This window comes from Penicillium subrubescens (genome assembly GCF_028828155.1).
Source record: "Penicillium subrubescens strain IBT 31985 chromosome Unknown utg000002l_segment0_segment0, whole genome shotgun sequence".
In the NCBI taxonomy this organism is placed as follows: domain Eukaryota; kingdom Fungi; phylum Ascomycota; class Eurotiomycetes; order Eurotiales; family Aspergillaceae; genus Penicillium; species Penicillium subrubescens.
Genome location: NW_026643152.1, coordinates 6,430,146 through 6,452,644, shown reverse-complemented (window position 1 = coordinate 6,452,644; position 22,499 = coordinate 6,430,146). Strand labels below are relative to the sequence as shown.

General features: G+C 47.4%; 9 protein-coding genes across 9 annotated transcripts; 3 read left to right on the top strand and 6 right to left on the bottom strand.

Moving 5' to 3' along the window:
- Positions 1-110: 110 nt before the first annotated feature.
- On the bottom strand, positions 111-1,450 carry N7473_003667 (rRNA-binding endoribonuclease; the record flags this gene model as incomplete). The annotated part of the gene is made up of 2 exons (XM_057149607.1): positions 111-626; positions 683-1,450. The coding sequence occupies 2 exons, from the start codon at positions 1,448-1,450 to the stop codon at positions 111-113; spliced, it is 1,284 nt and encodes a 427-aa protein (XP_057013261.1).
- A 564-nt stretch (positions 1,451-2,014) lies between these two features.
- Positions 2,015-3,048, bottom strand: N7473_003666 (RTA1 domain-containing protein; the record flags this gene model as incomplete). The annotated part of the gene is made up of 3 exons (XM_057149606.1): positions 2,015-2,511; positions 2,582-2,824; positions 2,889-3,048. The coding sequence occupies 3 exons, from the start codon at positions 3,046-3,048 to the stop codon at positions 2,015-2,017; spliced, it is 900 nt and encodes a 299-aa protein (XP_057013260.1).
- Positions 3,049-4,003: 955 nt separating this feature from the next.
- On the top strand, positions 4,004-5,467 carry N7473_003665 (cytochrome P450; the record flags this gene model as incomplete). Its single annotated transcript, XM_057149605.1, has 4 exons — positions 4,004-4,678; positions 4,728-5,042; positions 5,099-5,265; positions 5,314-5,467. 4 exons carry the CDS (start codon positions 4,004-4,006, stop codon positions 5,465-5,467), a joined length of 1,311 nt encoding a protein of 436 aa, XP_057013259.1.
- A 501-nt stretch (positions 5,468-5,968) lies between these two features.
- Positions 5,969-6,864, bottom strand: N7473_003664 (RTA1 domain-containing protein; the record flags this gene model as incomplete). Its single annotated transcript, XM_057149604.1, has 3 exons — positions 5,969-6,402; positions 6,466-6,632; positions 6,686-6,864. 3 exons carry the CDS (start codon positions 6,862-6,864, stop codon positions 5,969-5,971), a joined length of 780 nt encoding a protein of 259 aa, XP_057013258.1.
- Positions 6,865-7,388: 524 nt separating this feature from the next.
- Positions 7,389-8,967, bottom strand: N7473_003663 (uncharacterized protein). Its single transcript, XM_057149603.1, has 4 exons — positions 8,492-8,967; positions 7,999-8,434; positions 7,756-7,950; positions 7,389-7,703 (listed from the first exon to the last, which is right to left on the bottom strand). The coding sequence occupies exons 1-4, from the start codon at positions 8,785-8,787 to the stop codon at positions 7,422-7,424; spliced, it is 1,209 nt and encodes a 402-aa protein (XP_057013257.1). The 5' UTR covers positions 8,788-8,967; the 3' UTR covers positions 7,389-7,421.
- Positions 8,968-9,426: 459 nt separating this feature from the next.
- On the bottom strand, positions 9,427-11,100 carry N7473_003662 (MFS transporter; the record flags this gene model as incomplete). Its single annotated transcript, XM_057149602.1, has 3 exons — positions 9,427-10,260; positions 10,332-10,788; positions 10,850-11,100. The coding sequence occupies 3 exons, from the start codon at positions 11,098-11,100 to the stop codon at positions 9,427-9,429; spliced, it is 1,542 nt and encodes a 513-aa protein (XP_057013256.1).
- A 4,011-nt stretch (positions 11,101-15,111) lies between these two features.
- On the top strand, positions 15,112-16,539 carry N7473_003661 (uncharacterized protein; the record flags this gene model as incomplete). The annotated part of the gene is made up of 5 exons (XM_057149601.1): positions 15,112-15,312; positions 15,399-15,503; positions 15,561-15,934; positions 15,995-16,062; positions 16,124-16,539. The coding sequence occupies 5 exons, from the start codon at positions 15,112-15,114 to the stop codon at positions 16,537-16,539; spliced, it is 1,164 nt and encodes a 387-aa protein (XP_057013255.1).
- Positions 16,540-16,926: 387 nt separating this feature from the next.
- Positions 16,927-18,474, bottom strand: N7473_003660 (M18 family aminopeptidase; the record flags this gene model as incomplete). Its single annotated transcript, XM_057149600.1, has 1 exon — positions 16,927-18,474. One exon carries the CDS (start codon positions 18,472-18,474, stop codon positions 16,927-16,929), a length of 1,548 nt encoding a protein of 515 aa, XP_057013254.1.
- A 1,029-nt stretch (positions 18,475-19,503) lies between these two features.
- N7473_003659 (zinc-dependent alcohol dehydrogenase) lies at positions 19,504-21,110 on the top strand (the record flags this gene model as incomplete). Its single annotated transcript, XM_057149599.1, has 5 exons — positions 19,504-19,666; positions 19,730-19,825; positions 19,880-20,107; positions 20,166-20,743; positions 20,829-21,110. 5 exons carry the CDS (start codon positions 19,504-19,506, stop codon positions 21,108-21,110), a joined length of 1,347 nt encoding a protein of 448 aa, XP_057013253.1.
- Between the last annotated feature and the right edge of the window lie 1,389 nt (positions 21,111-22,499).

Here is a 22,499-nt window from a genome sequence, read left to right as displayed (position 1 = left end):
CAGAGCAGGTTGCCCATCGTGACAAGAAAAACGGTTGAATGACTTTTGTGCATGCCCCCCAAACTCCAGTCCATGTAATTTGTAATGCAAAGTTTGTCCATAAGCTGCACTCAGCGCTTCCTCGAATTGATGTTGCGGCCGGCGCCGACCTTGATGCGACCTCCGGACTTGTTGCGCTCACCAGTCAAGATGCCAGGAAGGTAATCTTCATCCATAAGATCCCGTTCCCGGCGCTGGCGCCGCTCTTCCTCGACGGCGGACCGAGTGAATTCCTTCTGATCCTCAGCGAGGATGAGCTCGGTACCCCATCCTCCCTTTCCACCGCCGCCCTTCCACTTGCCGTTGGCGCTGCCAGCAATAGGCTTGGGAACGCTGAAACGGTTGCCTCGGTTGTTCCACTGCATGTTCTTCTTCAGATGCATGGTAAATTGACCGTTGGCAGTGGTGGTGCAGGACACACGGGTAAGAGTGTCTTTCCCGCAGCGAGGACAGAACTGCTTGTTCATTTCCTTGGTGGTAAGGAAGCAGGCGTGGCAGCGCTTGATGAATGACTTGAGGTGCTGAACTCTTTGAAGAGTGGTCGTCGACAAGAGGTTCAGGTTCATCTGCAACAGGACGTTTTGGCACTGCCGACGGAATTAGTTAAACTGGTCAATCCAAGTATACAGACGGGTCTTCATACCGCAAAATCGGTAGTCATGGTTGCGACCTGCATGCTCTTTGGCTCGTTTCCATTTCCTGACGAGCCACTTTCATCGCGGGCCAGCCGCTTCTTATAGTTGGTGGGCGTGATCCATTCTCCGTCGGAATCAGCGGCATCATCGTCGTCCTCGGCCTCGGCCTCGTCCTCGTCCTTACTCTGCTCAGGGCTATCATCGTCAGCCCAAGGCTCGACCGTGGCGCTCCCTGTAGCAGGTTCCTCTTCTTGTGCTGGCGCGGTCTCTCCCTCCTTGGCTTCCTCGGCGACCTCAGTCACAGCGGCCTCAGCCTCAGTGGCCTCGTCGACGCTTTCTTCCACAGTAGCCTCCGTCTCTTCCTTCTTTTCCTCCTCCTTGACAGGTGGCTTTCCATTAACGCGCTTCTGGCCGGGAACGCTTCGCAGACGCCAGTCACCACCATTGCGCTCACATTCAATCTCATATGCCAGCGCCAGCACCTCGATATCGACCCGACTCAGCACGGATCGGTCACCCGTTTTACGGGCAAATTCGCTGATGACATTGAAGCTTTTCGGGGATGGGGTTCGCTGCTTCAGGAAAGGCAGGTAGAGGGTTTCAACTCGAGCGCGAGCGTCGGGATCGCGAATTTCGTTCACCACTGAGGGGGTGGTGATAATCTCGTCGCATTGAGCGAGCAGGGTGGACAATGGCGGGGTATTCTTGATAATGGGGCCGGCGTCCAGCACAATTGTGTGGACAGACTTAGTCGATGATGACGCAGTGTCCGCCATTTTGTCTGCTTCTTTCAGCACCTCCAGTCTCAAGGAGTACTGCAGAAATCGGTGGCTATGTTTGTAACGGGAAATTCTCCTTCGCGGGGATGTGAAAAAGGAAATTTCTCGGGAAGCTGGTCTGTGCGCGCTTATCGCCTTATCTTATCGTCTCTCCTGAGAAGCCCTATTGTAACAGAAGTTGGAAGGTTCCAAAAGCCAGCATGTAGATTATTTCTAATCCAAGAAGAATTCTGTTATTTGTAGAAAGATTGATATCCAAAATAGAGAGTATGCATCTCCTGGTTTTTCGATTCGGAGAACTATCTTGGTTCAACCGTGACCTATTCCCTCAAAGAGCAGCGATCATCGATATCGAGGAACGGAGGCAAGGTTGTTGGGTACTATGGCTACCTCAGTTAAGTTTCCCAAAATTATGGTAGTAAATCAAAGAAATTTTATTTTCTAAAATCCAGTACAGAATTAACATAAACATGTATCCGTCGAAATCATATCCATCCTTCGCTATTTCCATAATTTGTCCTCCACGATCTAATCAAAAATTCAAAACCACCCCCAACCTTTCTAATCCCGAGGAGATGAAAATGAATGCTGTTGCATCTCGACATCTGACTTCCACTGAAAATTCCTTTCAGGCTGAGAAACCGGCGACTCCGCTTTTTCGTTCAGAACAAAAGAGGGATGGAACACATTCATCACGCCCATCACCAAGAACATCATCGCGGCATCGAACACATACAGGAAAACTTCGTGGCTCATGACATACCCGTGGTTTCCTTGCACGAATTCTACCAGACGGTAGACCGATCGAATCAAGATCAACAAACTAGCACTATAGCATGCGAACAAGACACCTCTCCAGTCCCGCGGCCAAATCGAGCCATGCTTATTCATGAACCTCTCGCTTTCGATGGTGGGCGATCGAATGATTTTGATATGGAAGACGAGAGAGGTAATTACGAATGCTCCGAAGAACACGAGCTGGACGCAAAGACCTGCTACGATCACCCATTGACCGATCTTGATTGTGTTTTCAGATCCACTTGTCATAATTCCACCACCTGTTTAGGAAAAGCGAACAGTGATTAGAGAAATTATATGAATCCAAGACTAGCAGTTGTTTCAACTCACCAGCTGCCTGAAGAATAAATGATAGAATGTCTCCAGCAACAAAGACTTTCGTCATCCATTTGACCGGGATATAACTCAGATGTTCGCCGTGAAGGAAGGAAATGATTCGACCGAGTACCATATATATCGATGCTGCGTACAGCGTTGGCGCCAATAGGATCAGAAGTGATTGAATTGCGTAAAGAATTGTGGAGTGCATGAAGAAATGAGAGCCAGCACGGGCTCCGTATCCGATAATTTGAACTACAAAAAGTGTCAGCAAATACAAGGCCACGGTTAAACGTATGGAAAGATCGGCTTGACTGACAGATACCACCCACAATGAACGGGTTGAAGTATTTTGAGTGTGCCTTGATTCGTTGATAGAGATGAAAGACAGTTGTAAATGCGAAAAGGATGGCCAACAGAATTGCACATGGAAGATTGGGCGTATAGTGGTAGAGGACATAGCTGCTGTCGTTGGCCATGGTGACTCGTTTTACTGCGATAGATGCGACGTTTTAAGGAAAGAGAAGAAAATTGAGGACGATACTAGACTTCCTGGGAAAGTATTTGACAGACTTGTTGCTTCTGAACATTTATAGATAGGACGACCGTCGGTAGTTTATATAGATTTCACAATGCTTGTTACATTTTGAACCGAAAAGTAGAAAATATCATTGCCTGGTTCTGTGGTGGCGCGAACACCGTTAGACCTCTGGATGCAATTGAGAAATCAGTGCAGCCTAAGACAAAATCCGAAGTTGGATGCGAATACGACTACTCCGTACATACTGCTCATAACTCACTGTAGATGAAACTTAAATAAGCTTAAAAATTAAAAATATCTTCTTCTGCCTGAAATTTCGTAGTCTCCGCTTCAAAACAGCCACTTCAGATCGAATTCGGGTTCGGGTTCGGGTTCGGCTGAAGTACGAACGGCTGTAGATCATGCTTCGAGCAACCAATGAGCCAAGCCCCCTTTGGTCTGGAATTACACCTTCGCAGCTGGTTTTGGTTAAAGCATAAATTTTTATTGCTAGGCCCATGGATTCGCGGATCTATCGTTTCCCGGTTATAATGCTCCATATGAAAGATTGTCGCACTGCTCTATTTACCCACTCGCATGCCCCCTTGGCCAGACATCCTACCTATTGCCAGCCTTCAGCCGCAAGAAACACGTTTTGGAGATTGAACATAGTACAAAACCTGAAAGATAAGGCTGATAAATATGTTCCTCTCAATTGGGATGGGGGACGCACTAGTGGCTGGTGTTTCAATGGTACACACCCTTGATCCCAAAGTGATAATATTGGCTAACTATGGAAGGTGATTGCTGGCTTCCTGTCGGTCGCATTCTACAATGTGTTTCTTCACCCCCTCAGTCGCTACCCTGGACCCATTTCCCATGCAATATCACGATTACCGTATTGTTACCGTGCAATGCGTGGGACTCTTCCATTTGACATGCTCGAGCTGCATAAGCATTATGGCGACATCGTTCGCATTGCCCCGGATGAACTCGCCTTCTCCCACCCTGATGCCTGGAAAGATATCATGGGACACAAGAAAGGGGAGCACGAGCTCAGCAAAGCAGCGTGGTTCTATCAACCGATAGAAGAGCTACCTAGACATATTGTCAACGAAGAGAGAGAAGAGCATGGCCGCCTCCGCCGACAAATGGCTCATGGATTTTCAGAAAAGTCAATGCGGTCTCAAGAGCCTTTGATACGGAGTTACGTTAATCTTCTTATTCAAAGACTGCGTGAACGCTCTCGAGATGAAAATTCAGTCATAATATCGGATTGGTACAATTATACCACTTTTGATATCATTGGAGACTTGGCTTTCGGTGAGCCGTTTGGCAGCCTGGAGGGCTCAAATTATGATGCTTGGATCAAAAGCATCTTCCAGTCGGGACAGCTGGGTACAATTATTCAAACTCTGGCGTTCTATCCTTCAATCAAGAAAGTACTGCTATCGTTGGTGCCGAAATCAATGCGCAACGCCCAAGAACAGCACAATAGACTCACCAAGGCGAAGATGCTACGAAGAATGGAACGCACCGAAGGGAGGGACGATTTGATCGAAGGTCTGCTCAAAAAGAAGGATGAATTGGTCAGTATATCCATGTCAGTACCGTTCTACATATACTGATATGAACTAGAATCTGACTGTTGAGAAATTGATTGCAAATGCCGAGATTCTCATTATCGGTGGCTCAGAGACGACTGCATCTTTGCTGAGCGGAGTAACTTACCTTCTTCTCACAAACGAGGCTACATATGGAAAATTGAAAAAGGAAATACGCAATGCTTTCCAATCCCAGGAGGAGATTGATTTGATCTCGGTCGCCCGGCTCCCATACCTCCAGGCATGCCTGGAGGAAAGACTACGCATGTATCCTCCTATAGCAAATGGGCTGCCGCGGGTCTGCCCTCCTGGCGGAGCGACAATCATAGGAAACATGATACCAGGAAATGTGGGCTGTCGAAACTTTTTTACTTTATTTTGAGACCTACTAATCATGAAACTTAGACTTATGTTTCCATTCATCAATGGGCACTTTATCGACGTGAAGAGTACTTCAAAGAAGCAAATATCTATCACCCCGAGCGATTCTTGGGGCATCCAGATTTTACGGACGATAGGCGCGAGGTGCTGCAACCTTTCCATGTTGGGCCAAGGAATTGCCTAGGTCGAAAGTAAGTTTTGACTGTTGAGGCCAATGGGGCCGAGCTGACCTTGCATAGTCTTGCATACAGTGAAATGCGCCTGATTCTCGCCTTGGTCATTTTTAATTTTGATCTTCAAATCTCGGAGGAATCTAATGACTGGATTCAGCAGAAAAACTTCCTTATGTGGCAGAAACACCCTCTGAAGGTTTATCTGCAACCTGTTGTCTGATAGCCGACAGCCAGTGTCCTTGCAATAAGAGAAACTTATTTGTACCATGACAATAACAGTACCGCCAACTTTTATAATGAGCATTTTATCTGTCGTTTAAGCTTCTCCATAATAGTAGGTAGTATTAGGCATTGAGCCCAAGTCGGGCCCGAGTTGTTAGATAATCTCATTAGTGTAGTTTGGAAGTTTACCTGAGACATAAGTAGGCCAGAAAATAATAAGAACAAAAAATTCATCACGGTCCTTTTCTCACAGTATCAGGCCTGCAGTGTTTATTCAAATATTGTCACTGATTCGTTGATAACGCGTTGTACCTAGTCCACCTACGGGATGCCTATATTCCCGAGTTGAAGTCTGGGTACTGTCACGAGACGAGTCCTACAAAAATGGAGCATGACCGGGGACTCTAATTTTTATGCTGGGCATTGAGCATCCTCATTGATGAAAAGGAAGTCATTCGCTGGACAAGTCTAATTTATAACCACATGTTGACCAGAACACTCACTCATTCAGCCGCTGGTAAATGAGCTCCGTGTCGTCTAGTTTTGGCGTATATCGAGAGAGAATCTGACTTGGGTGAAAACCGATGAAGACAATCATGACTTGGAACATCAGGAGGGCGTCAAACATGTGTGCATAGTACTCATGACTTTGGAGTATGCCAGTTTGCCCTTGAATATACTCGACGACCCTGTAGATGCATCGGATCATGATCATAGCACTGGCGAAGTAAAGGATGAAAAGATACCGCTTCCAGTTGACAGTGCATGTAACGGATTCCGTGGTAGGATTGGCAATAATTCTTCTGTGGAAGATGACTGAGACAACTACAAAAAATCCAGAAAAGAGGATCTGAACAAAAAGACCGACGATAATGAGTTTTTCTCCGCGTTTCATCTTGCTTGCAGATTTCGCACCGGTAAGGATGGCACCGCCTAGGTAGGGTTAATCAATAAGAAGAAAAATTGACATGAAATTAGGGCTGTACTGATACATACCTCCGCTTTGAATAAGAAAGGCCAAGATATCTCCAACGGCAAAGATCTTTGTCAATTTTGTGGATTTGATTAGAGATCTTGAATCTCCATCAATTCGACGTATAAGACGACCAAGAACCATGTAAATCGATGCCGCAAAGAGCGATGGTGCGAGTAATATGAAAACACTATGCATGGCGTACGGCATAGTTCCATAGTCTGGTGCTTGGTGAGCATTCACTGCTCGAGCCGCATAGCCAATGGCTTCGAAAAAGCCGCCATAATAAACGCAATCAGAAACTTTAGTCGATGTTTGATACCGAGAAAGATATAAGCGACCGTCGCCGCGAGAAACAAAAGAAGCGCAATTATAGCGACTGTCAAAGAGGGCGTGTAGATGTAGAGAACGTATTCTGCCATCTCGTTGAATGGACTTGGTGAATTTTGGAAGTGATAGTAATTAGATTGCAAGAATGTGAGTATTGGAGAGAAAACTTTAATGGGATATATCAAGCCCAATATAGTCTTCCTTCTCATTGATTGACGCTATTGATTCAAATATTCTTTGTTCAAAGTATCATAGAGTGTTATATTTAGCACCTAAGCTTTGAGAAGTTGTATGATGTATCCGCATGCGGATTAAATACGTGATACGAGCCGCCGACTTCTTTGCATATCAACGAGAGCCCATTAGAGAGTCTAGCGATACTTGAATACTTATCTCTAATTCTATAGGCATCGATTTATGGCACAGGAACAGAGCTTTTTTCGGCAGCGAAACCCCGGCCTGCTTCAGAGTGACCTCATCAAGCCCCTAGGCATCATTAAGACACTGACCATGGGTTGTGCATTAGGCAACGATGTAGAATATAGGTCATTCATAGCCAGAATAAGACCAATTTTGTGTCCTACCCAGGGACTTTTACCACTCTTGAGAAATGATGGTTTGCAGATGACATTCATTCATTTAAAAAGCTTTAGTTTAGTTCAAATCGCGAGTTAATCTCTGAAACCCAATGCCCCGATGGATTCGAAGCGGGCTTCTTGCCTCGAAGTTGTTTCACATAGTCCTTCAAGCCTTTGTGAAAGTTCATCATACACCAAACAGAGTTGAGAAGCGTTGAAATGATCAAGAAGGTTGCAATTGCAGCGAATAGCGTGAGGGAGGTTTTGAATGAGCCGAGACTACTACTGTCCTGCGACTGGTACATTTGAAACATGGTTCTGATGATACTCGCCAAGATGGCAACCATGAATATCTGAGATGATTGTCAGCAAACGGCTCGAGAATTCCCAATAAGGCCTCCTCACCATCATAACAAAGAGAGATTTCCTTTTCTCTCGCCGACAAAAAAGAGCTGCTAGAGATAGGGCTATAATAGCAACAGGAACCATGGCCGCATTGATCAGGAACTCTTCATTCTCGAAGTCTTGGATGGAAAGCAGGATCTGAAGTTGTGTGCCAAATATGAAAAACCAATCAAATTTCAGGAGCGCGATATAGACCTACGCAGTTAGCAAAGAACCGTGTGCAAACCGAGCATAGTCTCTCACCTGATAGACAAAATATCGGCGATTCATTTGCAAATCTGCACTGATGTCTTTATAGATTGACCAGGAGAACTCTGCACGAAGCTTCCATGTCACGAATATCATAATCGCAGTACCGAGACTCAGAAAGACTGGAACCAAGATCAGTTCGATCTCATACATCCCTAAAATCTTATTACTGCGCGCAGTGTCTGCCACCACTTCTATGACGGTTTTCTTGATTTCTCCCATTTGCAGGATACCATAGGTAAAAAGACCGAAATTGCAGATGCAGAGTCCAAAAAGCTGGAAGGAGTTCTTGCGTCGTAAAGCGTCGTATGAAAGTGCAAGTTCGTAGAGAAGCGCAAATATGTAAAGGCCCAGAAATGACCGAATGCGCAGCGTGGCACTCCCCTTTTCAATTTTGTCAAGCTGGTCTAACATGCTAACAAAAACCCAACTGTTGATATTTATGAGTATTGAACATAACCATCCAAAATTTATGATGGAAACCCACCTTTCGATCCCGACTGTAGCCAACGTTTCAAGGACCATCGCTATGGCAAATGAACGTGTCCATAGGGTGTTTGGCATGTAGACAGAACGGCGGTTCTTTTTAGAAGGAATTACATGACCTCGGTCATTGTGGACTTGATCCGTCGACGGCGTGAAATCATCAAGCTCAATGTATTTGCGATTGTGGGATGACAGGGCTGATTTTCTGAAGTCGAAATTGTGGCGGCCCTGTGGGGAGTCGGCCCTGGACGCCGGGTGCACAGTGGCCTCAGCGACTCCAGAACCGCTGGAGTCCATCGTTCGTTCTCATAAGATGCAGCTTCAAATTCCAGTCGCAAAAACCCAAGTGTTGGGACGGTGTAGAAGTGAGGTTTGAATACAGTAGATATTGACTGTGAATGTCATTGAAGAGAGTTTATTGTTTGCAGCTCTCAAGAGGCTGAAGAGCCCGAGTACGAATCCAGGTGTAAATTGTCGGGAGACGGTCCGTTTTTAGGAATTTTAACTCAACCAAGTCGATAGTCCACATTATTTGTGGAGTCTAGCGTGTCAGGATCAGATTTTATTGTGGTTTCTAAAAAAAAATCTGCTTTTCTACGGAGTAGTCGCACTTGGTGATGGCCCACTCCAGCGTTGTCCCCACCCACATGTCCAATCGTCTATGGCTGCCTAATCTAGCCCCTTTTTGGAACCGATCCTTCCTCATTTAAGAGGATCCATGGTGATTTATTTGGCACTATGTATTCCGTTACCAGGACCGCCGTTATGACTTGACAGCCCTCGGGCGAAGAGTCTGCGGAGTAACCCAGTGAACCTGACCCCAGCCACTGAGGTAAATTTCCCCGGGGGGGGGTATCCCGCATTGCTTTGACTTGAAGAAGTAAAAAGCAAAAGTGAAAGGGAAAGGCTGGCTATTTAAACGATTGATAGCTATCACTAGAACTTGACCTGCCACCTGGGGTTTGTTCTTATCCGCTCGCCAAAAATTCGAAACCCTATGGGAATAGGGGCTATTGCCAAGGCAATAAACCCCAAGACACTGTTACCCCAGCCTAGACCAATTTTGTTATACAGTTTTAGCCCAAACAATGGGAAGAGTGCACCCAAAAGGCTTCGCAGCACTGTATTAGCTGCTGTGGCGCTCGCCGCATGTATAGTAAATGCGTCGACGAGATATGTTTGAATGCACATCAAGATAGCGATCATACCAAATCCAATCACAGCGCTTCCGATCTGAGGCACAATCCAGTGAACGTGGTACTGCGTGCTCCAACCATAGATGAACAGACCGATCGGCAGACAGAGGCATGCGGGAATGATGAGTGTATACCGTAGTCGGTCTTCTGGAAGAATAGGCTCTCCCGAGGCGATCTTGCTTCTGATTCTTTTGTCGCTTTGTGTGGCGGCGAAGGCTAGTCCTAAGAGCATGCCAACTCCACTTCCTAAGAAGGCTAAACCCGCTGTGCCTGAAGAAAACCGGTACTCGCCCTCAAACACAAAAGTGTAAGTCGTGAAGAGTATATAGAGCAGACCGTACATGACTGCCACGTATGAACACATGAGAAAAATGATCGGCGAGAAGAAAAGCATCTTCATAGGTCGGATGATGCTTTGTATGAATAGCTGCTTCTTGGGTATATCTGAGTGGAGACGGGATTGGTACGAAAAATCCCCTGTCTCTTTCCTGAGTTGCCCGGCCTTGCGCTCAAGTATAATCGGAGCGTATGTCTCTTTCAACGTGAAGAAACACAAGATCGTAGACGCTCCAGACTATTTCATGACATTCCGTTGGTCAATAGTTGTGCGCAGCCGAGGGAATTATTTTGTAGGTGAATTCTTACCACTATCGCAATAACCCAGAAAACCCACCGCCAGTCTTTTGCTTCGACGAGAAAACCCCCTGCAATAGGCCCGATGATGGGGCCAAACAAGGGTCCAAGAGACCACAATGACATTGCTATACCTCGTCGTTCTGGGGGCATGAGATCTGCAATAGTACCGCCGCCACAGGTAATTGGTGCCACGCCGGCAAAGCCAGCCAGAAAGCGAAACACAATTAACATTGCCATGCTCTTGGAAACTGCACAGAGTACCGTGAAAACCAAGAAGAGGATGTTGCAAACATGATATACCGGCACTCTGCCAATCGTTTCGCTAAGAGGTGCGATGACAAGTGGTCCGAATGCGAAGCCCAGCACGAAAACTGAGATGACGAAGGTTGCAAGTAAAGTTGAATCGGTTTTGAAGTCTGCTAACATCTGAGGAACACCAGGAGCAGACACGGATGACGCTAAAGGTCTAAACTTCCTAGTCAGTTGAAATGATGGTAGCCCGCGGAAGTCTTCTATGGGTAACATACGTGAGAAAAGTGACAAGTGACAGAGAAGAGATGATAGTCCACTTCTGAGAGTCTGACCAGTTTCGTGGGTTATCAGTGTCTTCATCCTCAGGAACGCTCCACCAAACATCGAACTCGGACGCGGAGCCTTCGTGTTTTGTGGTTGTTGTGACCTTTGAGGGATAGTCATCGGCGCTGACAGGGCGATCCTCGGGTACAGCGCTTTTCGCACTTTCAACATTCGGATCATCGCCTGTCAGATTATCGGACATGATGAATCAGGGGAAATAACCTTATTTCAGGCTCTGCGGCTCCCTACGTCAGCAGCTGATGGTGATACAGTGTGTCTCGGGCGTGGATGGTTCCAGGGCAACGCAACGCTTCTCGATCAGAACTCAGAATTCAAAATTTTTGGAAAGATTTTTACTGGGAACGACTTTCAATAGAATATATCTGTGCATAAAGTTGTTCCCTTTATTCACGCTACCAAATGGTCAACCAATCAAGCTAGAGGGGATTACGGATGCGTTGATCTAATCTCGGGTTCGTTTTCGTACTCGGGTTTAAAGTATACCAAGCTTCCAGATTCAACGCGAAATTCCTTGTCAAAAAATAAAGGAATGAGATCTGGCAAACAAGATGGCATTGTATATCATATCGAAACTACCTAATGCTATCTTACACTCAATATCGTCCTTTTTTTCTTCCATTGGAATGCCGATTGTCGATGTTATTCTCTACTCCGTCACAATGCCGTATACACAGGGACTACCGCGGATACGAATCCGAGCCGGATCCCAGAAACCCGGCGACACTTTTATGCCTGCCGATTACATTAAACTCAGCATGAATTTGTCTTTCGGACCAAAGCCTGCCGAATAGTGTCAAGCATCAGTGGGATAACTGTCATATCATGAATCATGTCCACCTTCACACGGCCTCTCAGAAGCCCCAGGCGCTCTGCCACCTAGCGGCTATGATGGATTGGGAAGAGGGGCAATACGGCACAGAGACAGAGTTGAGGGCTAAAATGACCCTTTCTCGATACTCACCACCTTGACTTACAGCGGGTCACAGCGCCTAGGCTTCTCAGGTGCCGCGTCTACCAGCTCCCTCTGCCCGAACAACAATATTGTACACCCCGCAGGCTTGATGAGTGACATGGGCTTATGGAGCGGCGAGAATATATTGGCAGTTATTTTCGAGAGAAGATTACTTTGTTTTCCTGGTAAGCGATCCTACAATATCCACTCATCAGCGAGAGGGAATATAGACGGGTCTCTGCTCCTTGGTTCCAGCGTAATAACAGCTTAACAATCCCTCGAACTCAGCATGATCGAACCATGCCGCGATAAGACCACGGTGACTGTCGAATAGTCGCTCGATGCAAGGGCTCGAGAAGTGGTGAAGTCTCCAACATTTTTATTCCTCGGTAGACTGTTCGTGACGTCCCTGCATCAAGCTGTCGTGTTTAAAATATGCTTGTCTACTGCGAGATTGAGTAGCGGTGTGCCCACATGGCAGATCGCATAATTCTTGGTGACATCCAGTTTAACTATAGTACTGGATATATGACAGGAAAAAAGATGTTATAAGCATACTCTATAGAACGCCTAAAGTCTTAATTGATGCCCCCCACCTTGAGATACCTAGTCGCTTATAGGACCTACTAATACTATATAAACTAGATTCCAGGAAAGACCAACTTTTTACGCCTTAAAACCACTGGTATCTCAATTGAGACCATGTATAGACCAGTCAATATCGCAATGAATATCACAATAACTGAGTGGTTCTGCATAGACATGAGGTCGGAGGTGACAGGACTCTATTAGTGATACGGTGAGACTCTATATTGCTCGCAACTTTCCGGAAGCACGCTCCACTACACTACCGAGATAATTGCCTCGGGGTATTTCAGTAGAAACAGCACAGCATTTTCTAGCATTGGGTTTGGCATTTAGGTTCAGGTCATTTGAGTCGATTGCCACCTAGGAGGTGAAGTATGAACCCGCAGATCAGCCGCCGCAGAGAGGGAATCATTACATATTGAAATTTTCAAGAACTAGGAATAACACGGGGCCATTTGGAATATTGACTGTCAACTTTCAAGGGAGAGGCGATGGTAGCTTCATGGATCCCTGCGGTAGTTTGTTCAAGTCCGTGGCTCGACATGATAGACCATTTTAGCCGAGTGGCGCTGTTCAATTTCCGCGGACTTGAACTTTTGGCCAGAATTGATGGTGACCTCTTTGGAACTTGCTGCCTGAGGTCACTTACGGAATTGTTTCCTCAACGCTATGGGTTTTTTCATTGTTATACTCGCAGGTTGATATTAAAGCTTTCCACCCAAGCGGATGAGAGATGTATGGAAGGTGAGTGCAAAGTAATCAAATCGCCACAAGGCTCAGCCTTGCTTTTTCTCCTTGTACAAAACAGATTGATTATCTCCACAATACTATTTGTGAATTGGGTCCTGTGCCCGCTCGTGACTAAAGAAGCGCGCGCCTTGCGCGAGTGGCGCTTTCACGGGCATCACTCTGGAACTGTGGCGGCTTTGGTTTGACTAACAAAGAGACAGCGATTCCCTAAACCTAATTGAGCGTCACTCCAGCTTCTTCTCCCCTGATAATGTCATTCAGACACAAAGGGGCCGTTGTCCTGGGGATATTATTTGTGGTTAAGTTTGCTCGTTCTTAGGCCGCCCCTTGCTCATTGTGATCTGGACAGTGAACTTAACGCTTAACGAAGCCTTAAAGTACGGGGTGAAACGCCCCACCAATTAATGAACCCACCAAGCGCCCATCTCTCGAGGAATGACATTGTTTGTGCGTTACCTTTTGTAAGATGTTCTTGCTTCTATTGTAACAATTTAGATCAAGCTGGTCATTCAGTTCATGCCAAGGTGACTGAGGCGTGGGAGAACGAGGTGGCCAAGCTGAAACCATGTCGATCGACTGCAGCGCGCGGGTAATCTACAGCGCTTTTTCTGATAGATCGGCTGTCTATCGAATCCCGGATACCGGGATTAGATGGAGTCCGTCGTCCGCGTTGCACTGGATGCAGGTGCATCATGTACGGTGCTTTGTATGTACAGTAGCGTGGCTTTAGTTGGGCCTATGGCCGTGAAGAATCGTGTATGTATTATTAACTTCTTCTTCTGTTGTTACACCACACTTTCGAGGATAAGAACCTTTGATGATGTTACAAAGCAGGCCAATCGTCGTTTGAACCGCGACGTCTGCGAGATGCAGGGCTGGCTGAGCATGGAGAACGCAATGTGGCCAGTCAGTCCTTGATGTCACCGAGCTCGCAAATTACCATCTTCTATTCTTGATTGGAAGTTCACAGGACAAATTATGAACGGAAAATCTGTCTAAGCCTCGGCCATGTACTAAGAAGTCCACCCAATTAGAGTTCGCGGTTAGTAATGCTTCCGTATGGATGAGGCTTGGAGTCCAAATTTCCATGATCTCCGTTCATAAAGCTCGGAGTCCGATCGGTGCATCAAATAACCAATTACATATGCACGATTCGCTTGATCGTCGACTTCTCTTAAAACTAAGTTACCAACACAATGGAGGGCAGAATATTTGAACACCAATTCTTTAATTTTGAGACACACCTGACGCCTTGTCAAAACTTAGACTTCGTATTGTTTTATCAATGCCATTTTGGGATTCAGTGTAAAGCAAGCACAACCGACAACAAGGTTTAGGTTTAGAAAGAGGCGTACGGAGGTTAACATCTCCACTCATATATTATTGAAGGACTCGGAGAACAACAGGGACCCGACTCGTTGGGATACAGCCCCTTGCGCCCTCCTAAACTTGGGGTTTGTTCTCGCTCGATCCACAATTTTGGGGAACCAGACAACATTATGCAGGGAGTCTCACCTTGGCCACGCCTTCACCCTGGGAGACGAGACTAGTGAATTTTGGCTCCAACCGTTCGTGGCAACTACATTGTCTGGTTGGATTCTTTATTGAACCATCCATTCGTTTTTGCATCATAGTTGGAAGAAAGTATATTGGACTATGCATGTTATAATAGGAGAAGTGCCCTAGGCGCCCCTAGCTCTTTTCTCTTTCTCGTGGATCTGGTGGTTTAAGGCTATCTGGATTTCATCATTCGTTGGGAGTCACGATCGCTTTCTCCCTCTCAACTATAGATCTGTGGATGGTGGTGTCGTCTGGATCAGGGAACTGAATTGATCCTGGCTATCATACACTGTTTACGGAACCTCACCAAGCACTCCATTTCCCTCCTAAAAGTCGTTGAACATGGATGTGTTACTTGTTCGTGATGCTATCTTCAAACGTGAGGATGGCAACCCTTATTTGTCTCCCCGAGGCATGCAAGGTTTAGTTGTCAGCGTCGTCTTCACATCACTGGCAGCCTCCTTTGTCGGAATTCGGCTCTATACTCGACTGAAATTTCTGAGGCGCTTGGAAGCCAATGACTGGATGGTTGTCATTGCACTGGTGAGTTGCCTTTCCGGATAACACTATCACAGGATTTCTCGATTGCTATGGGTTCTGTCATCTACGGGGGCTTACCATCTACACAGATCAACTCATTCATCTTCATGGGCCTGGATATCGTCGAGGGTACGAGTGGCATGGGAATGCATCTCAAAGATATCCCACCAAACATCCTTGAAAGACAAATGAAGGTATGTCAGACCCCAGTATTGATCTCAAAAGAGCACATCTAACCAAGTTCAAATTAGGCATTCTGGCTCACAATCCCCTTCTACAACGCCGCCGTTCTCTGCGCAAAAGCATCCATTCTCATGCAATACTTCCGCGTCTTCCCAACACGGCGCATGCGTATCGTCTGCTGGGTAATGATCACGATCCTGGGCATATATGGAACTTGGTGTGTGGTCAGCGCCTTTTTGACTTGCATCCCCGTGGCCAAATTTTGGAATCCTACTCTCCCGGGCTTTTGTTTGAGTAGACCTGGTTTGTGGTTTTCGAATGCGAGTATGCATATTACCACTGATCTGGCTATTCTGATTATTCCGATCCCGGCTTTGATTGCTATTGATATTCCTAGGAGGCAGAAGGTTGCGTTGATGATTATGTTTGCTCTGGGTGGATTGTAAGTGGATCGATCTATATCGGACATTCCTATCAATTTTGAGACTAATCCTTTGCACAGCGTCTGCATTACCAGTATCGTCCGTCTGGTCAGCCTCAAGAAAATTTCAGACTCAACTGATCCCACCTGTATGTTCCATAACATCCACCTACAAATTATGTCAACTAACCCGATCTCTCAATCTTCCAGACGACAACGTTGGCGCAGCCTCATGGTCCGCCATCGAATGCAACACCGGTATAATCTGCGCCTGCCTCCCAACTCTAAAGCCACTCCTCTCCAGAATCGTCCCCGGCCTCATGTCCACATTCACCGGAAGTAAGCCCACAAATGGTACCACCGGTATCTCCAATGCGAATTCAGTCACCTGGAACGACGAGTCCACGCTCGGTGCTCCCTGCGAAGACCCCGAGTATGGAGCTGGAGATCCAGAGCGAGTCCTCGAGCTGTCTTCTGGAGGCAAGGTCCAGTATGCCGGAAATTTCCTGGTCGAGAAAAATTATATTGCGGACGATACTTCGATTACGGAGCTTATGAAGCAACGGCAACGCCAGCACCAGCATCAGTATAGTCTTTCAACTGCCTCGTTTCCCTCTCGCACATGATACCCATCGCTCTATACCAGCGTGCGAAAAGCGTCACTCTTCATCGGGTCGGGTGTATGAATATTTACACCATCCAGGAATCGGAGAGAATACGCCAGAGCTAATATCGAGGGCCATGTTAGGTCTTCATTCTTCTGAGTTATATACTTTTATCTCCACTTCAATACTCTCTCGATGGCGTGTTATTTCTTTTCAAAAACATCTATTAGACCACCTTAGCTACATTTCAGATACATCAATGATACTAGACAAGGGTTGTCCAATCAAAAAGACCGGATCTTGCTTCTAGCCATTGCTCTAGCTAACGCTGTATAAGTCAAATAAAAAACCCCGCCTTCAATGGCTTGTGCAAAAAAGAATCTATACCATCATATTCTAGGTATTCTCTTAAAAGTCGGCAAACTCCTTATCGATCTCCTCGAAATAATCAAAAACACCCTTGAACAGCTTCACACCCAGGCCAGGGTCCAAGCTTCCAGTGGTAGCACGAATACTGTGCATACTGAGCTGGGGGATACCGCAGTCAATAGCTCGCATTCCAATTTGGGCGCTAGTCATAGGGCCGATGGTGCCACCACTGCGCGAATCATTGCGAATCTGGAAGACCTGCAGTTTTGATCCACAGCGAGCGGCAACACGCTTCAGGATGCTGTGGCTGACGCTGTCGGTGGTCATGTGACCATTGGAATCGCAAGACACTGTGACACCAACGTTCAAACGAGGAGAATGGTTCTCGAGATATACATTGAGGAAGTTGGGGTTGACGGCGTGGATAACATCGGAGGAGACCAGGAAACTGTTGGCGACGGTCTGCGAGAGGAGGTTGGGACCGTAAGAGCCCTCGGCAAAGGCTTCAGTGATTCGCTCCATGACGCTGCTCATAAAGTTGGATTTGGCACCCTGGCGAAGCAGACTGCCAATCTCTTCATCGTCAAACATGCCAACCATCTTAACGATTCCGGGGGAGGTCTCGTCGCTCGACGCCAACAGTGCCTCATGAGCGGCGTAGCAGCAGAGCTTATCATCAATGCGACCGGCAAAAATCAGATCCTTCTCCAAGCCACCAACTCGGGCTGGCTGAGTATCAAAGAGCTCCAACTCCCAATCGATAATGTTGCTATAATCTGTGACACCAAGCTCGCTGGAGATGATCTTGACGAGCTTCTCAGGTTGAGTCGCTGCAAAGGTTCCAGCCTTGATGTCGATCGACTCAGTCGTCGATGTCTCAAAAAGATCAGAGTTATCAACACCGATAATAGGCACCATCTGGGTTTCCTGGTTAAACGGTCCGTTGGCAGGTGATCCAAAATGAGGAGCGAGGGTGGGGATGCGGGCGATGGGCCAGTCCAGCTTCACCAGCTTAGACTCAACCTTGCCAGTCTCCGGGTTGCGAACGATCACACGGCCACCAATACCAAGGTCACGATCCCACCAGGTCGAGTTCAGCCCACCGGCATACGGGGCAACTGCCAGCTGCCTAAAGCCAGCCTTTGTGGGGAGCTTGGCCACGGGCTTGAGCTTGGCCGTGAGAGCATCTACGTGACCTGCTACGACCGCGATACCATTACCGCTCTGATATTCCTTGCCAATATTGAAAGCCAGCAGCGAGCTGCCGTTACGACTGACGTAGAACTTGCCGCCGCGCTTCAGCTCCGAGGTCCACACCGCTCGTTCGGAGAGCTGCTTGTAGCCGTGCTTCTCGAGATCTTGGGAGAAAGACTTGACGGCATGGAAGATGGTCGGGTTGGCGGTCATGAAATCGCAGTAAGGCTTAGAGTAATCCTCGGGGCGGACGGGTGCATCGGTCGAGGCTGGTGTAGGAGCTGGCTGGGCTGCGGGTGCAGCAGGAGCTGGACGAGCGTCGCACTCCGGCAGCTGAGCATAGATCTGGGAAGCCCAGGGCCGATCGAGGCCAGCGGGGTGTCTTCTGGTCATGGTAGAGATATTGAAGTAGGGATTGAATTGGGAACCAGGGATGGAGGAAAAGGTAGTATGTCGGAGTTGGAGATGGGGAGATGAGACTCAGTCTCGTGAGGGGAAAAGGCGGAGTGAAGGTGGCTGGCTGGCCGCTGCCCCTGGCTTATCGCCGACGCCCGACTGCGGCCAGATAAGCAGATAACGAGATCCGAGGCCATGATAACGCCAGCCGCTTCGGTCGGCTGAAAAGGGCATGAGCAAGCATTGCATTGAATGATGATCTCCACATACTTGTACTGTCTGTTGACAGTTGTCAGGTCATGCATTATTAAGCTTCATGTGGGACGGCCAGTTTCAAATGTGCTGTTTCACACAACCACCGACCTCGACCTAATTGTACAGCCTCCGTTCTCACTGAGCAGGGATATATGTCTCCGTAGCTTTGTTTGTTTGACGACTGAAACACTGGCCCAGAACTACCTAAGACAGTTGATCAAGATTTAACGTTAGAAAACTCAGTTGAAAAAACTCGATATCTTACTTTGACTATAGATAATCCAACGGAATTTGGCCTTCAAACTAAGGTTGTCGCCCATCCATTCACTGGAGGCTGGACCCGATCAAACCTACTGAGGTCATACCCATAGGTTGGACTTGCATGAGCACCGAGAAATCGGACCATTGCAGCAAGTCGAATAAGAACCGGAAACAGCATAAATTCTATCATGGCATACATTTAAGTCTGATAAATTCACAACCCTGAAATCGAAAATATGACCAGGGGTAGGAACGTTGGGTAGGTAATATCTAATAGTGATGTCAGCGGTCAAAATGGCACCCGAAACCTGGCTCAGTATAACATCAAGCTTGAACAGCAGTCGACACCTCTTATACTGCAATAATGACGCGGAAACGGGTAATGATAAACCTAAAGCTCAATGTAATAGTACAAAACGAGTGATATAGAATGTGCACAAAACCTTTCATCTTCGTTCGACCTAGAAGCATACTACACTTCCAAGGCAATCAAATCTCAACTATTCCAATATGGCTGTAAGTCAGGCTGCAAATGCCGTGGAGAAAGTGCTTGGCCACGATGACAACGCAACAATCACCACCGATGTGAGCAACTATAACAACGAATATGGCATGGAAAGTGGCCCCTTGATCAAGGCCACTACCTGGCAGGGCAAGAACAAGGTGTCTGTTGGTACGTTAACCATCTCTGAAAAAGATCACGTTATTTAGCTGCTAAGTCAACTCTCTATCGCAGTGGAAATGCCGAAACCGAGAGTCATTGATCCGGGCGACGTGATTGTGAAAGTGACCGGAAGCACGATCTGTGGAAGTGATCTTCATCTGTATCATGGTAATAGCAATCTCTATCACACCCGCTGTTCATAACACTCATCTTTTCCCATAGGAGTCATCCCCCAGCTTCAAAAGGGCGATGTACTGGGCCATGAGTGCTGTGGCATTGTCGACAGCGTCGGACCCGAAGCAACCAAGGTCAAGGCCGGCGATCGAGTGGTGGTTTCCTTCCCAATCGCCTGTGGTCATTGCAAGAACTGCGATAGAGAGTTGTATTCGCAGTGCGACAACACCAATCAGAATACTATCAGCAATGCCATGTACGGCAACAGAACAGCCGGTATATCACCTTGAACAATACCCCCCAAAATATGAATATGAGCGCTAATGTTGAACAGGCATATTTGGATACTCCCATTTCACAGGCGGCTTTGCCGGCGGCCAAGCAGAATACCTCCGCGTCCCCTACGGAAACACCAATCTCTTCCCAATCCCCGACGAAGTCCCCGACGAAAAAGCCCTCTTCTTATCAGACGTGATCGCGACATCCTGGCACTGCGTCGTCGACACGGGCGTCCAAAAGGGAGACGTAGTCGCCATTTGGGGCGGCGGACCCATTGGCCAAATGTGTGCCGAATTCAGCTTCTATCACGGTGCTAGTCGAGTCATCTTAATTGATGGGGGTGATGGAGCCTGGCGATTGGACTTTGTGAAGAGCAAGGCACCCAAGCTTGAGACAATCGATTTCTCAAAGCTTCCCAAGGGAGAATCGGTCACGTCGAAGCTGAAAAAGATGGTCGATGGTGGACCGGATGTGGCGCTGGAATGTGCGGCGGGAGAGTATGCGAAGGGATGGGCTCATTACTTTGAGTTGATGCTGGGGATGGAGACGGATACTTCGGAGATTTTGAATGAGATGATCACGTCCGTGAGGCCGTTTGGACGGGTGGGTGTTACAGGAGTCTACGCGGGATATGTAAGTGTAGCCCATATCTACTTCCCATTCAGGCTTGTACACCTGAATGGGTCATGTGTTGAATAATATGGCTAACATTTTGTAGACAAATCACTTCAACATCGGAGCACTCATGGAGACTGGCGTTCGATTCATCGGAAATGGCCAAGCCCCCGTCCAGAAATACTGGAAAGAGCTCATGGGCCTCATCCAGGAAGGAAAAATCAATCCGCTGGATATGGTGTCACATCGCATGCGCCTGGAGGATATGGAGCAAGTGTATGCAGCATTTGACCGGCGAGATCGGGGCATGCAGAAGGTCTTTGTGCAGACGAAGCACTCTGCTCCTCCGTCTGCTGGGGCACCCATCTTGACTGAGTTACGTTGATCTAATGGGGTATGCTGTAAATTGGGTCAGTATCAAATTGAATCCTGGAGCGTTGGAAGTTGGAGTTTATCCGTTGGAGAGGTGCAGATCTAAGGACACGTTCTTTTCGGAGTATTATTGGTTAGTGTACCATATGTTGACGAGACGTCTCTTGCGTTATGGACGGACAGAAAAACAGTGTTAATTCGTTCGACCTTTTGCACCTTCTGAATTAACCTAACGGTCAGTAAATTCTAGTTCAGTAAGACTAGCCGTTCATACCGTACTGAATAGAATGAAGCAGAATGGATCACCGATGCGGGTCCCTGCCCTAGCGTCCCTATTCCCTTGCCAATGCCACCAAGTTGCTTCATCATCTTCTGGCCCATGAGTCATGATCGAGCTGCAATGAAGGATCACTAGTCTTCCAATTCAAATCTAGTTATGTAATTGAATCCGTCGTAGTCCTTACTGAGCCATACACCGGAACCCGTTTCCCAGTGATGACGGGCATTTGGGCCAACAGAGTCCACTCCCACCCACGGAACAAGGGGAAGCATCTTCCCAAAGCTAACGTGGCTCGCGAAAAATCCGTTCTTCGGCTCTCATTCGGCATTATGCAGATAATTGGACTAGGGCAGAGGGGGCGGGGGAAGCAAGGAGCCACTGATTGATAAGGAAGAGGGGGCTGCAGCCAAGCACTCGAACGGGCAAGGCACCAATAATGGGAAGGAATTGAAAGACGATGGAGGAGGAGGTGGCCCGTGTCTCCAATTTTTTGGTCTTCCTTCTCGTCATCGCAATTGCCTCTTTCATGGATCGGCGGGCAGGAGAATGCAAACGTGGATCACGGTCGTCCGGATTGCCCGAATGGGACACTAGCGCCATCAGATAAGATCACGGTGTTCTCCCGAGAGCGGCGGCGTTGGAGAGCGTGGATTTATTGTGTTTTCCTAGCCTGTTCGATCCACTTGTCGGTTACACCGCTAGCAGGACTCAGTCGGGAGAAGACTTTGGAGCATAGAGATGATGCTGATTGGTGCGAGCGCCGATTCTGCTAGGTAATACTCCATGCGGGATGGGGTCGATGAGCGAATGTAGAGCAAGGTGGATGAGCTACTGTAGCCCATCCACGGTCGGAGGATTAGGCAGATTCTGCATTCTGTGTTTGATGTTTAGGAAGTGTGAATATCAAGGCAAAGTGCTGATTGTACTATGAAGCCCTACAATGGTCAAATCACCAATTGATTCGTGTTGTGGTATTCTTTCCTGATCAGCATCATCGTGTTGACCAATCCACTTAGGAAGAAAGGAATGATTATTCAAAGTTAATAGCTAGCCAGGTCAGCCCACTGTTCGGGGGTGCTTACCGGGTCCTCACGATCTGATAAAAACTCTGACTGAGGAGAA

What these genes read in the sequence shown, in the direction of transcription:
- N7473_003663 (XM_057149603.1), bottom strand. Translation starts at nt 8,787, where the DNA reads ATGGACTCCAGCGGTTCTGGAGTCGCTGAGGCCACTGTGCACCCGGCG. An exon ending in GCCGATATTTTGTCTATCAG is followed by an intron (nt 7,951 to 7,998) that starts GTGAGAGACTAT and finishes CTAACTGCGTAG; the next exon opens with GTCTATATCGCGCTCCTGAA. An exon ending in AATCTCTCTTTGTTATGATG is followed by an intron (nt 7,704 to 7,755) that starts GTGAGGAGGCCT and finishes CAATCATCTCAG; the next exon opens with ATATTCATGGTTGCCATCTT.